Source organism: Lissotriton vulgaris, chromosome 11 (genome assembly GCF_964263255.1).
Source record: "Lissotriton vulgaris chromosome 11, aLisVul1.2, whole genome shotgun sequence".
In the NCBI taxonomy this organism is placed as follows: domain Eukaryota; kingdom Metazoa; phylum Chordata; class Amphibia; order Caudata; family Salamandridae; genus Lissotriton; species Lissotriton vulgaris.
In genome coordinates, this window is record NC_141699.1 from 43,477,457 (window position 1) to 43,492,204 (window position 14,748).

General features: G+C 48.1%; 1 protein-coding gene across 1 annotated transcript in view; it reads left to right on the plus strand.

Annotated features, from left to right (window-relative positions):
- The window catches only part of DHX37 (DEAH-box helicase 37), a 308,890-nt gene that overhangs the window by 90,754 nt on the left and 203,388 nt on the right, over positions 1-14,748 (plus strand). Inside the window, exons 5-7 of the mRNA XM_086942683.1 lie at positions 369-735; positions 4,536-4,684; positions 6,896-6,988. Coding sequence (XP_086798809.1) covers positions 369-735; positions 4,536-4,684; positions 6,896-6,988 — 609 coding nt within the window. The remainder of the gene's footprint in view (positions 1-368; positions 736-4,535; positions 4,685-6,895; positions 6,989-14,748) is intronic.

The window sequence follows — 14,748 nt, forward strand, 5'->3', positions numbered from 1 at the left end:
CTACTTATACCGTCATTTTAACCTTAGATTGTTTCAGTTAATGTATATATATTTATATTTTCACTGATCCATCCTGAAGATTACCTGCCCCCCGTCTCTGCACATAGATGTATGTCCCTCCCTCTGTGCATTGGTTGGTTCACTGATCCATGCTCAAATGTACCCACTCCCCCTCTCTTTGTCTCTGTAAATAGACGTTCCCTCTTCTGCATCCTGGAGTGGATTTGCTTCTCTGTATTCTGAATTTGTGAATCCCTTCTCCAGGGTGTTCCCCTCAGGTTCAGGGCTTCAGTCTTTCACTGGAGTTAAGGACATGAAACTGGCTTCACTGGACCGATTGCTCATGGTACATTTCCTTTTCCTCTTAGGACAATAGAAGAGAGCGGGTCCTCGGGGCAGGGCAGGATCAGCAGTATCGGTGGAGCCAACAAGAGGCGGAGGCAGCTGTCTGAGGAGGCGGAGGAAGAGGAAGAGGAGGAGTGTGCGCAGTCTGAGACGGAGTCTTCTGATGATTCCGAGAAGGCAGAGGATGAGGTGGCACCCAGAAGGGACAATGAAAATGGGGGCGGTGATAGCGTAAAGTCTGAGGAGCAAACAGTCCCTCCTAAGGAACCACTGCAGACTCAGAAACAAGTGTGCGAAGAGCGAGCGCCATCAAAGATTGTGAGCAACGCACACAAGCCCTCCTCCACTCCGGCAGTCTTCATTCCTGTAGACCGAACTCCTGAGATCCAGGTGAGTGAGTGAGGACTTGAAGTGTGCAATGTGACTGCAGAATTGGGACATGTGATCCGCCATGCCAAGTCTTGGTATGGTATGGTATGGTAAAAGGTTTTATACCGCGCTCGGACACCGTACGGTTTCATGGCGCTCATGACAAATGCGGGGAGGCAGGGACGTGTGTTTTACTCAACAGCAGACTGAAAAAGATACGTTTTTAACAGTTTACGAAAAGAGCCATAGGTGGAGCAGTGACGGATGGCAGGCAGGAAAGCATTCCAGGTTTTGGGGGCGCAGAAAGAAAAACAGGAGCCGCCATGTTTTTTCCGTTTGGTTTTTGGAATGACTAGCAAATTGTGGCCAGAGGAGCGGAGGTTTCTAGAAGGGACATAACATTTCAATTTAGAAGAGATAAAAATAGGAGCAAGATTAGCTAGGGCTTTAAAAATCGTGCAACCCAGTTTGAAGATGCAACGCTTGGCTACAGGGAGCCAATGAAGGCTCCGCAGTAGCGGCGAGACATGTTGATGTCGGGGTTGGTGATAGATAAGGCGAGCAGCCTGATTTTGCACAAGTTGCATCTTGTGAAGGAGGTATGCAGGAATACCGGCATACAAGGTGTTGGCGTAGTCAATTCTCGACGTGACCAGGGCCATGATGACAAGGATCAGTGCGTCTCTGGTAAGAAATCTACAGATTTTTCGTATCCTGCGTAGTTGGTAAAAGCAGGATGACGTCACCGCACTGATCTGGGGCCCCATGGATAAGTCACTAGAGATGACCACGCCAAGGCTCTTCACAGAGTTGACAGGACAGGGGGGGAGCCCTAGTGAGGGAGGCCAAAAGCTGTCATTCCATGGATTGGCTGCTCCTCCCACCAAAAGAAGCTCAGTCTTAGTGGGATTTAATTTGAGTTGATTATGGTACATCCACTCAGAGATCTTAAGCATGTTGGATTGAAAGGTAGTACGTGAGGAAAGGCAGGAATCAGTGGGAAAAATTAACTGTAAATTGTCCGCGTAATTGAAGATGGTGGTGGCGGACTTACGAAGGGAAAAAAAAAGAGGTTGCATGTATAAATTAAATAATAAAGGGGATAAAGCGGAGCCCTGAGGGACACCGCAGGACAAGGGAGAGTAGGAAGCCGAAAAGGTAGACCAATGCACTGCCTGAGAGCGATTATCCAGAAAGGACCTGACCCACTCAAGAGCCATGCCCTGAATACCGGCGTTCCTGACACGGTCGATCAGTATTGCGTGATCGACCGTGTCAAAAGCCGCCGATAGATCCAAAAGGACCAGGGCTTGAGGGATGTTATTATCGGCGCCCTTCCTGAGGGTGTCCATGACAGCCACAATAACCCCCTCGGTTGTATGGAGGGGGCGGAATCCGGCTTGTTGGGCCTCCAGGAAAGATGAAGTCGCTCAGGCAGCGGGTGACATAAGTCTCTAAAATTTTTGCCAGATAGGGGAGAAGGGAAATGGGTCTATAATTACTTAAGACCGTGGGGTCGACATTGATCTTTTTTAGGATTGGTGTCACCACTGCCTGTTTAAAGGAATCCGGAACCACACCTGACGCCAGAGAGTTGTTGAGTAAGGCCAGGGGAGGATCAGGGCAGGCCAAGAAGATGTCCCTAAGAACCTGGGGAGGACAGCAGTCGATAGGGGAGCCAGAGCTCACTTGACAAGCTCTGTTGCTTCGCCCTCAGATCTGGGAAGCCTTTGGGTAGCCACGCGCTATACACATTTGCATAGCACCTTGTCCGCACTGCTGCTCCGATGCCTTCATGCCTCAGAGCTCAACCTCCAGTTGTAGAATAAGTATGAAAACTTGTAGCCACTCTCTTGAGCAGTGAATGTCTCTCCCTCCCCTGTCCAAGCTCCTCTCCAGTGTATGACGTTAACGCTCATGAGCAGGTCCTCCTGGAATGTGTGGCTTTCTTTGTCTCAACCTCCTCGATTGTTTATCACGTGTCTCCGGCCTCTGGTCGGGACATGCAGTTTGTAAGAAGCCTAATTCTAAAGGTGAAGCCTTCAGAATAAGACCCACTCTTCCAGATGAAGGCTCGCTAATGAACGACACAAGCCCCCTCTCTCTGCTGCTTGGAGATCTAGAAGACCTTCCCTTCTCCCTCGCACCACAGAAGAGTAACCCTCAGTTCTCAAACGACACACCTGTCGGTCCCTGTAGGTGCCTATTTTATGCTTGCCAGACGTTTTTCTTTATAGACCTGAGCTACTTCAGCTTTTTGTAGCGATGGTTTGCAGGGTTAATACATCTGCTTCAGGGATGTACATGCAGTCTTCTGAAACATGTTCATATCCTGTCTGGGTTCAATCTTATGAACCTAAGGAGCATGAAAAGCTGGAGCGTCAAATCTGCAGCTGGGCGATCATGGAACATCTTCATCCTTAGTAAAAATCACGCTTTTGCCGTGATAGGAATTGTGGCCTTTTCATGTTAATATTTATTCTTTATATTTTGCAAAGACAGACTCTGAAACAAGTCTCTGAGTGGCTGCTCTTTCCATGCGAAAATGTGTTTTGTTTCATGCAGATCTAATCAAGAAGAACTAGCTGTTATTTAAATAGTGTGTGGTTTGTCTGGGAAAGAAAAACGTTTTCTTTTGAAAGCCCTCACCCACCAACCTAGTTGGTGGCATGCTTAATCATCGGGCCCCACCCGGTGGCCCTGAGTGTGCTACGATGCTGGTTTACAGCGGAGAGGGTTCTTGTGAAAAGTGAGAGTGCTGTGATTGTGTGAGAGTGTGAATTAAAAACTGTCCTCTGGTCCCTTTACCCACGGGGGTTATTTAATAAGTGGGACTTTGGTCTCCCACATCCGTCGTGATCGACATGTTTCAGCCAGGCCTTAAAATGAATCTGATTGGACAGAATCCAAAGTTTGGGTGACCAGTTATGTGCTGCACTCGCTAAGGTGCATTAAAGGCGGGGTATTAATATCCTCCCAAGTTGTACTCTTGTGATTGACAAGGAGAACCTCATGAGTATCCGGCAATGGGGTCGGCAGTGACTTTTTGTCTCTGTTCCGGACCCTCATTTTTACCTGCTGAGTTGCTGCGTATCTCCGACTTTTTGTTTCATGCAAACATCTAGATATAAGCTACTAGTAGAGTAAGCTACTCTAGCGCCAGGATGCCTGCTAGGCGACAGTTGCGCTCTATAAATGTTTTAAATAAATAAATAAATAAATATTTGCTGTGAAACGAGAACTTTGCCCTTTTCCTTTTTGGGGGCGATTTATCATGTGGACACATTATTTTTAAAAGGGAGAAGTAGGATACACTTCATCCATGAGATATGTAAATTTCTTTTTAAAGTTTTATGTCCCAGCCCTACTAACCTACTGTTGCGTCTAGCCAACAGGGCTCTGTATTGAGCCGGCACAAAGATCATTCTGTGGGTTGGTAGAAACTGTGACCAACATTTTAATTTTTCCCCAAGCTTTGGTATTCCTATTTCTTTCTGTCCTGAATCCACCTTGCTGCTTGGTGTTCCGCTCTGTGGATGTGTATATGTAATTGGACACTGATGTGGTTAAGAAGAGAGCAGTGTAGCTCTTGCTTGGGGTCTCTAGAGGTTTTTTGAGTTTAGCATTTACATAATGCACGTTCTGCCGTCGCTGCACTCTCGTAGCCCTTCCAGCCGTCAGGAAGACTTTCCAACGTCCTTCTGAAGTTCCCACCCAGATATGGTTCTAGTTGTGCTAATGTGTTTCCTGTACGGTTGCCTGGTCTGATTCATCAATCCTTTTAACTTTAAAATGTAAATGACGTTTTTTTTGTCCTCTAGGAAGCCCGTTTGAAGCTCCCAATCCTTGCTGAAGAGCACATGGTCATGGAAGCCATCACCGAACACCACGTCCTTGTGTTATGCGGAGAAACTGGTAGCGGCAAAACCACGCAGGTGCCCCAGTTTCTGTATGAGGCTGGATATGGCTGGTAAGAAATATTAGGCAATCCATTGCTTATCCTCATACATGTCGTGGATTAAGTCCTGAAAACACCTTGTCCTACACAGGAGTTCTAACACTCAGGGTAGAGGTACACCACAGGTCCTTCACTTAGTCCTGTGTCATAGCGGGCAAGTAGCCAGTGTCCTCTGTGGAACCTTCAGCAGGTACTGGCTGTTTCACCAAGAGCAGTTCACATCCCAGCACTTGCAGAGTAATTCCTAGCACGAGACAGGTTAATCTTCAAGCTCCTGAGAAGGGAGAGATCCAGCAAGCAGGAAGTGTGTACCTGTGGGCAGTACCTTTGGCTGGACATGTGACCCACTTCCTTTGTTACTTAGGCCCAATTACAAGCATTATGTGATACTCCTCCAAAGCATGAGGGGAGCATGTAATGCTCCCTTCTCCAGGCGATCTACTCCCTACTCCCTTCAGAGATGTCCTGTAGACATATACCACCTACTTGGAGCTAGTGCATGCTTTAGAGCAGGTGACACATGCTTTAGAGCAGGTGACGGATGCTTTGGAACAGGTGACGCATGCTTTGGAACAGGTGACGCATGCTTTGGAACAGGTGACGCATGCTTTGGAACAGGTGACGCATGCTTTGGAACAGGTGACGCATGCTTTGGAACAAGTGACGCATGCTTTGGAACAGGTGACGCATGCTTTGGAACGGGTGACGCATGCTTTGGAACGGGTGACGCATGCTTTAGAGCGGGTGACGCATGCTTTAGAGCTGGTGACGCATGCTTTAGAGCTGGTGACGCATGCTTTAGAGCTGGTGACGCATGCTTTAGAGCTGGTGACGCATGCTTTAGAGCTGGTGACGCATGCTTTAGAGCAGGTGACACAGGCATCAGAGCTGGTGACGCAGGCTTTAGCGCAGGCTTTAACAAAGGTGATGCAGGCTTTAGCACTGGTTACTCATGCTTTAGATCTGGTGACGCACACTTTAGATCTGGTGACGCACGCTTTAGATCTGGTGACGCACGCTTTAGATCTGGTGATGGCGCTTTAGAGCTGGTGACGCACGCTTTAGAGCTGGTGACGCACGCTTTAGAGCTGGTGACGCACGCTTTAGAGCTGGTGACGCACGCTTTAGAGCTGGTGACGCACGCTTTAGCACAGGTGACGCATGCTGTAGAGCATGTGACGCAGGCATTAGAGCTAGAGATGCATGCTGTAGAGCTGGTGATGCTTGCTTTAGAGCTGGTAACGCTTGCTTTAGAGCTGGTAATGCATGCTTTAGCGCTGGTGACGCATGCTTTAACGATGGTGACGCATGCTTTAGCGATGGTGACACATGCTTTAGCGATGGTTACGCATGCTTTAGCACTGGTGACGCATGCTTTAGCGCTGGTGACGCATGCTTTAGCGCTGGTGACGCATGCTTTAGCGCTGGTGACGCATGCTTTAGCGCTGGTGACGCATGCTTTAGCGCTGGTGACGCATGCTTTAGCGCTGGTGACGCATGCTTTAGCGCTGGTGACGCATGCTTTAGCGCTGGTGACGCATGCTGTGACGCATGCTTTAGCGCTGGTGACGCATGCTTTAGCGCTGGTGACGCATGCTTTAGCGCTGGTGACGCATGCTTTAGCGCTGGTGACGCATGCTTTAGCGCTGGTGACGCATGCTTTAGCGCTGGTGACGCATGCTTTAGCGCTGGTGACGCATGCTTCAGAGCTGGTGACGCATCTTTTAGAGCTGGTGATGCATGCTTTAGAGCTGGTTATACATGTCTGATTGAACCCCTTTAGAACCAGGACTAGTGTATGGAATTCCATCTAGTAATTTGAGGCCGCTCAGTTATTCTCTATTCCAAGGTGTCTGACTCAAATGAAGAAATGATGTGTGGAGATTCCGGTCTGTATCTGTAATTCTGCCCGCCCGAAATTTGCACACAGAATAACTTCAAAATCATAATTCTAGTCCGGGTCATCGGGACAGAGTATGGTTCAGTTTTTTCAAGCGAAGTAAGTGCGATGACTCTTCCAAACGGGGTAAAGCTCTTTGTTTACTGTAACTCCACAGATGTCTTGAGTGCTGGTTTTATTGAGTAGTGGGATGTTTGCATTTAGTTTTGTTTATGATTTAATAGAGCTCAGATGTTAGGTATGCTCCATGACATTCTAGTCTCGTGTCTTCATGTGCCTTCTGCTCTGGGTTCTCAAGTGATGGTTTCTCTTTTTCTCTGCAGCAATGATTCTGTTATCGGGGTCACAGAGCCTCGGCGTGTCGCTGCAGTGACTATGTCGCAGCGAGTAGCAAAGGAGATGAACCTGTCACAAAGGTAAGAACAACAGTATTATTTTTGTGTTTTTTTCTACCCTGGCAACTGCAAGGACCTAATAAAATAGAGGTGAGTGAAATGATAATTCAGCAGGCATAATAAGGCAAAATATTAATTTTTCAGTTCAAAGAAATTCCAAAATGCCATTTTCTCCCTAGTTGCTCCTTTGGAGAACTCCGACAGATTCTAAGAAATGTTAACTTGCTAAATGTCAGCTTGCAAATTATTCTTTTGGTCAAACCTATGGTTATGTATGAAAAAGGACATTACGCAATTTTCAATAAAAATGTTATTACATTCGCAGAAAAATTACTTTGGTTTTATCAGGCACAGAAAGCCCACAAATGTTTTAACACAACAATAGTATTAAAAATATACATGTCCTAGAATTACCTTATGCAACCTGTGTACCTCATTGTATCCACAAGGGGGAAGGTTCAAAAGTCTACCCACCCCCAGAGCCATTACCATACATCCTGCGTTGAGGTGTTTTCGTCCTGAGCACTGCTCGAGCGGGATTTTTGGTTATTACTGAGAATAATCTGATTTGTTGTCGCTGTTGCAGCCAACAACACATTTCTACCAGCTGATAGGGTTTTATTTGGAGGGGTTCCTTTTCCCTGATTTCACTTCTGATGGTGTGATCTCTTTAGCGCTCTCCCTCATTATATGGCTATGGTTAGAAGGCCTACGACCCTTTAACCTTTTGGTTCTGATTTCAATCATGGATAAACATCCTGGAATGAACACAAGTTTTCAGTGCCTGTGGCCAAAAAAAGAGCATATTAACTCCACTCACCTAGTGCTCCTTCAAAAGAGCAGAAATGTGCACTTCCTTCTATAATGAAACATTTAGGGGCACAAAGGTGGGTATTTGTTTATGAAATGGAGGTTCCTCATTCCCTTAAGGAGCAATCTACTTAAAGTACCCCTCCTGCTTCCCTGCTAGAAGGTAAGAGACTACAAAAACTGGACTCTCCTCGCCCTCCAAGGGACGGGCTGAACTGACCTGGCCCTTCTCACGGAATCTCATGCCCTACGCTTCTGCGTCCTCCAGAGGACGGGGGCTGAACTGACCTGGCTGTTCTCAAGGGATCTCATGTTCTGCGCTTCAGCGCCCTGAACTGTTCGGGATAAACTGACCTGGCCGTTCTCGCAGGATCTCATGCCCTGCGCTTCCACGCCCTCTAGAGGACGGGGCTGAACTGACCTGGCTGTTCTCAAGGGATCTCATGTCCTGCGCTTCAGCGCCCTGAACTGTTCGGGATAAACTGACCTGGCCGTTCTCACACTTCCACAGACGGAATTATACTACGAAATATGGAATTCACCCACTCCCAAAGTTTATGGAGAGACACCCTGGAACTCCTGAACTTGATTTTGAGAAGGGTGAAAGGTTCCAAAAGTTTAAAAGAAATAGAGCAGGATTCTGTAGGCATTTCCTAGTTCAAATAGTCAGGAGAGCGACCCAGAGCCTGCTTTTCATGAATACGATTCTAAAGATTCCCTTGAGTTGGGTAACAATAAAAAGCTACACTCTCACACTACCTTTCCAGGCTGCGTGTTTTGGTGTCACTTGGAGGCCGCATAAGTGCTGGGCACAGGATCCTGAGAGAAAGGCCAGGTTAGTTCAGCCCTCGTCCCCTAGAGGGCACAGAGGAGCAGGGCATAAGATCCTATGAGAACTGCCAGGTCAGTTCAGCCCCCGTCCTCTGGAGGGCACAGAGGAGCAGGGCATGAGATCCCATAAGAACGGCCAGGTCAGTTCAGCCCCCGTCCTCTGGAGGGCGCAGGCGGCAAGCCTTTGAAGCTTCCCCTTCAAGGACCCTGCCCATCCTGGTGGAGGAGGCTTGGCACCTCGTCCCAGATTGTGCATTGCTGCAAGCCCCCGAGAGCAGCAGGCTTGCGCCGCAGGGGTCCAGAAACATGTCTGGTGGTGGCAATTGGCAAGCAACCACTCAGCCAGGACAGTAGTGGTAGGTTAGTTTTCAGGGGGCATTTCTAAGATGCCCTCTATGTGCATTTTTCATTGAATCCCACACTGGCATCAGTGCGGGTGTAATGTGCTGAGAAGTTTGATATCAAACTTCTCAGTTTTCAGTGTAGCCATTATGGTGCTATGGAGTTCGTAATGACTACCTCCCAGCACCATATACTCTTAATGGCATCACTGCACTTACAGTGCCCAGGAATGGCCCTGGGTACTGTATGGGCACAGGGCTCATGCACCTGTGCCCACACAGGTGCCCACACCGCTGGCATAGAGCACCCAGCTAGAGGGGTGACTGAAGTATGCCAGGGCAGTGTGTTTGTGGGCATGGCACACAGGGATGTGTTGCTATGTCGACTCTTTGTTTAGTTCTGTACTAAAACACTCCGCCTGCAAAGGCAGTGTGTGTGGTGGGCGTCAGGGTACAGGGCCCCAAGGGTGGCACAATAAGTGCTGCAGCCCTTAGGGGTCTTCTCTGGTCACAGTACCCTGTATACCTAGGGTACCATTTACCAGGTGCTGGCATGTGGCCAGAGATGCCAATTGGGTTTAGGCTTCAATGCAGGTTTAAGGAAGGAACATAGGCCTGGGTACCTGATTAGCAGGAGCCCAGGGCGCACTCAGTCAAAGTACATCTTCAATTCAGCAACAAGTGGGGGGATACCAATGCAAGAAAGGTGGCACTTTCTCACACACGCAATGCCCTCGAGTGGGTAAACACCACAAGGAGGTCTCCCCGGCGATCCTGACCCGAGATCCGGCGACCCCTGACCTGCCTCAAGATTCCAGCCGACGCCTGCAGCCTAAATACAGAAGGTCCCCCTAACTGCGACCAGGAGCTGGTAAGAAGATCTGACCCCAAAAAGCAGCCCTGCACCCGAAGCCCCACGGCCTTTGGTGGCCCAACCGACGGTGCCAAATCAACCCCTAGCATCTCTATTTACCTCTCGAAGTTGTGGTCGCACCCAGAAGACCTTCGTCCCCGAGCCTGCAGTGCTTTTGCAAACCGGACCCTATTGAAAGACACAGGACTTCAGATGCCAAAACAGCACTCTGCACCCGGCTACGCCAGTGCCGCTGAGGGGGCATCTTTTGTGCTGGCCTAAACCCCCATTTGCCCTGATCTTAAGTCCAAGAGCTTTGGTGCCACAACCCAGTGGCCTGCTCGTTAGCAGCCACCAACAGAAGGCTCCCCTATCACCCTTTGGATAACATTGGACCTCAGCACTCTGCAACCGGTCTCCACAGTCCTGCTGATGGTGTAGCGAGAGTGCATCCTTGACCCTGGGCGACCCCTGAGTCTACCCCCCAGAACCTCAACTCCCACTATCGAATACTTACCCTAAAACCGATAACACTATTTTCTTCCATAGGATAACATTGACTGTTTCGCATGCGCCCATCCGCCTCCCCGGGTACCTGTACCTGTTGCAGTTCTCCCTTACTCTACATACATACGCATGGATATCTCTATTCTCTTCTTACTAACTCCATTATCACCCTCTGCGGCAAACAATCTAACAGTGGAGTCGATGCCCATGCGCACTATCACCGAAAGGAGGAGTTACCCCCCTCGTGACTGGAAAAGACTTCTTCGAACAAAAACAAAGTGCAAACATCCGGACCCAACACTAGATGGCAGGCTATGCACAGCATGCGATTCTACAGCTCTCCATTACTGTTAAGTAGCATTTTCCTTCCTCCATAGGATAACATGAACTGTTTTTCTTGGAAAAGGTTTTAAGTGTGGAGTTTGAAAACTAAGAAATTCTTTAAAATTGTACTAAATAACAAAATCAATTGTACTCGCCTGTTTACAGGAAAGGTCCCAGTGTAGTATCCAGGTATACTACACTGAGTAGGAAAAGAAATCTCAAACGTAACTTACCTGCAATTTTACTAAAAAGCCCATTCAAAGTATATGTACTGTATTCTACAAAGCTTTGCATTTCTCAGTGATAATACTCCAAGTCAAAACAAAGCGCATATACAAATTCAATTTAAACTGTTTACAAGCTGCATTACTACTGTAAAGTATGTATTGCTTACATCTGCCAGGCTTGCTTTGTTCTAGAAAATAAAATAACTAAAAGAATATTTTGATACAAAACAATTGGTCTGAAGTTCAATTCTTGAGTGTGTGAATTTATTTGCAGACTGAGAGTGTACCACAAATGCTTAACACTGTCCTCTGACACTGCCTTACTGCTCGACCAAGCTACCACAAATAGAGAGTGAGGTGCTATCTAACTGTAACCTCTGCCTGCCTTTGGGGTTGCCCTGGACTCTGTGCACACCATACCTCCCTTTGTTATAATGTGCACAGAGCCAGCTTACTACACCCAGTGCTACGTAAAGGATAGCCAGCTAAACCGCATTCAGCAAGCTGCTGGATAGAGCCATCTTTTGTGATGGTTTCTGAATTGAAGTTCATTGTCAGCCTTACCAAGCTGCAGAGGGAGATGATTGAATCGTGGGCTGCCAGGAAAGAGGAGGAAAAGCCCCCCCCACCCTCCCAATCTTCTTACTCTTGCCTTTTCGGAGTAAATAGCAACGCTGCGTCAGAAGAAAGAGCCCTCGAGGGTCCGCAGTGTACACGTCTGTTAGATAAATACCTTTGGCCAAAGCAATAGTAGGCTGTGTGCACCAATACCAGAGTTTTGATCGAAATATGTTCCTTGATCAGTAGCTAATGAAGAGCTTTCAGATAAGGAGAGGTCGAAGTACGTCAAGGGATCATTGGTAACCACCATGCCGCTGCGTTCTGGCTCACCTGTAGCCTCTCGATCAGGCCACCCAGTAGTCCTAGATACCATCATCAGATTGCCATCATCTATTGGAGATGTGATGAACGCATGGATCATTATTTCCCATGACTGCCGTGGCCGCAAGAACAGGTCAAGGGAGCTCAGCACAGCAAAGCATGAACCCACCACAGAAGTCCCTGCGTCTCACAAGACGACTGCTGGTCACGCTTAGCTCCCAGATTTCGGACTACAGTGACTGGGGAGGATGAGGAATTGCACAGTGCAGGAGTCCCCATAGGTTTTGGCTAGCAGCACGCCCCTTGCTGAAGGGGGAGGGGTGATCCAGACCGCAAGATCTCCATCTTCTAGGAATTGCAATGGAGATTGCTGACCCACATCCACAGAAGACCCCCCCCCCCCTGCTCCCCCAAACATCCCTTTAAGACTTCTGTACAATGGGGGCTCCATTCTCAAAGAGTAGGCATAACTGTGTTTCATCTGCATATGAGACTATCTTCACTCCCAAGGATTCCAGCAAGGAAGCCTGTGAGGACATATAGATATTAAATCAAGTAGGGCTCAAGGCCGAACCCTGATATACCCACAATTAAGGGCTTTGGTGCTGGAAGAGTAGGGAGCCATCCAAACAACCTCTTTTCTAGTAGGATCTTATCCAGGCCGGCACCAGACTCCAATGTCCTTTAACCATTGTAGAAGAATAGTGTGGGACTCAGTATCGTATGCGGTCGATAGATCAAGGCGGCATTGAATGACGTGGGACCCAGTATCATATGTGGTCGATAAGTCAAGGCGGCATTGAATGACGTGGGACTCAGTATCATATGCGGTCGATAGATCCAGGCGGCATTGAATGACGTGGGACCCAGTATCATATGCGGTCGATAGATCAAGGCGGCATTGAATGGCTTGGGACCCAGTATCATATGCAGTCGATAGATGAAGGCGGCATTAAATGACGTGGGACTCAGTATCATATGCGGTCGCTAGATGAAGGCGGCATTGAATGGCTTGGAACCAAGTATCATATGCAGTCGATAGATCAAGGCGGCATTGAATAACGTGGGACCCAGTATCATATGCGGTCGATAGATCAAGGCAGCATTGAATGGCTTGGGACCCAGTATCATATGCAGTCGATAGAGCAAGGTGGCATTGAATGACGTGGGACCCAGTATCATAAGTGGTCGATAGATCAAGGCGGCATTGAATTACGTGGGACCCAGCATCATATGCAGTCGATAGATCAAGGTGGCATTGAAAGACGTGGGACCCAGTATCCTATGCGGTCGATAGATCAAGGCGGCATTGAATGGCTTGGAACTCAGTATCATATGTGGTCGATAGATCAAGGCGGCATTGAATTACGTGGGACCCAGCATCATATGCAGTCGATAGATCAAGGTGGCATTGAAAGACGTGGGACCCAGTATCCTATGCGGTCGATAGATCAAGGCGGCATTGAATGGCTTGGAACTCAGTATCATATGTGGTCGATAGATCAAGGCGGCATTGAATGACGTGGGACCCAGTATCATATGCGGTCGATAGATCAAGGTGGCATTGAATGGCTTGGGACCCAGTATCATATGCGGTCGATAGATCAAGGCGGCATTGAATGACGTGGGACCCAGTATCATAAGTGGTCGATAGATCAAGGCGGCATTGAATGACGTGGGACCCAGCATCATATGCAGTCGCTAGATCAAGGCGGCATTGAATGGCTTGGGACCCAGTATCATATGCAGTTGATAGATCAAGGCGGCATTGAATGACGTGGGGCCCAGTATCATATGCGGTCGATAGATCAAGGCGGCATTGAATGGCTTGGGACCCAGTATCATATGCAGTGGATAGATCAAGGCGGCATTGAATGGCTTGGAACCCAGTATCATAAGTGGTCGATAGATCAAGGCGGCATTGAATGGCTTGGGACCCAGTATCATATGCGGTCGATAGATCAAGGCGGCATTGAATGGCGTGGGACCCAGCATCATATGCAGTCGATAGATCAAGGCGGCATTGAATGACGTGGGACCCAGCATCATCTGTAATGTAATGTAATGTAATGTAATGGCCCATTTATACCGCGCTACAATCGCTCCAAGGAGCATTTCGGCGCCAAAGTGTGGTCAACCAGATGTTAAAGTTGCCTTACTGCTTGAAGAGACCAGGACCGGAATCACACTAGTGCTCTGGCGGTTATATCTGGAAGATTGTAAATCCAAGTTTTTAATTGTTTGCGGAATTCTGATTCCTTGTCCCGTGCTCTTAAGTGTGGGGGGAAGGCATTCCATGCTTTTGCACCTAGCACCGCCAGGGATTTACCCCCACGGGTTTTAAGTCTAAACCCTGGAACGGTCAGTAGGTTGGCATTTGAGGACCGTAGTGCTCGAGTTGGACAGTATCTTACATATTTTTTTCTTGGGTATAGAGGGCCTAGATCGTGGACAGCTCGAAAGGTAATTGTCAGCACTTTGTACAGGACCCTTTTTGTTATAGGCAGCCCGTGTAATACATTGAGGGCTTTGGTTGCTGAGAATTTTCTCGGCCATTTTAAAACCAGCCTTGCTGCCGCGTGCTGTACCATCTGGAGTTTATGGGTAACCACCTTATTGGTACCAGCGTACAGGCTGTTACAATAGTCAATGCGTGATGTAACTAATGCAACGGTAACTGTTTTCCTTGCTTCAAGGGGCAGCAAGTCAAAGAACTTCCTGAGCCCTTTTATCACCCCAAAACAAGTGCCTGCCACTTTTGACGCCTGATGTTTAAAAGATAGATCGGCGTCGAAGTGTACCCTAAGGTTGCGGGCCAAGGAGGTGGTATGGGGTGGTATTTCTGCCTTCTCGGGCCACCATAGTCTGGGGATGAAATCATTTTTTGGGCCTATAGGCATGATCTCGGTTTTGCCTGTGTTGCATTTTAGATGGTTTCTCCGCATCCAATCAAAGGTGGCCGTTAGGCAACATTTGAGTTTTTCCTCCCAGACCTGGTTATCTTTG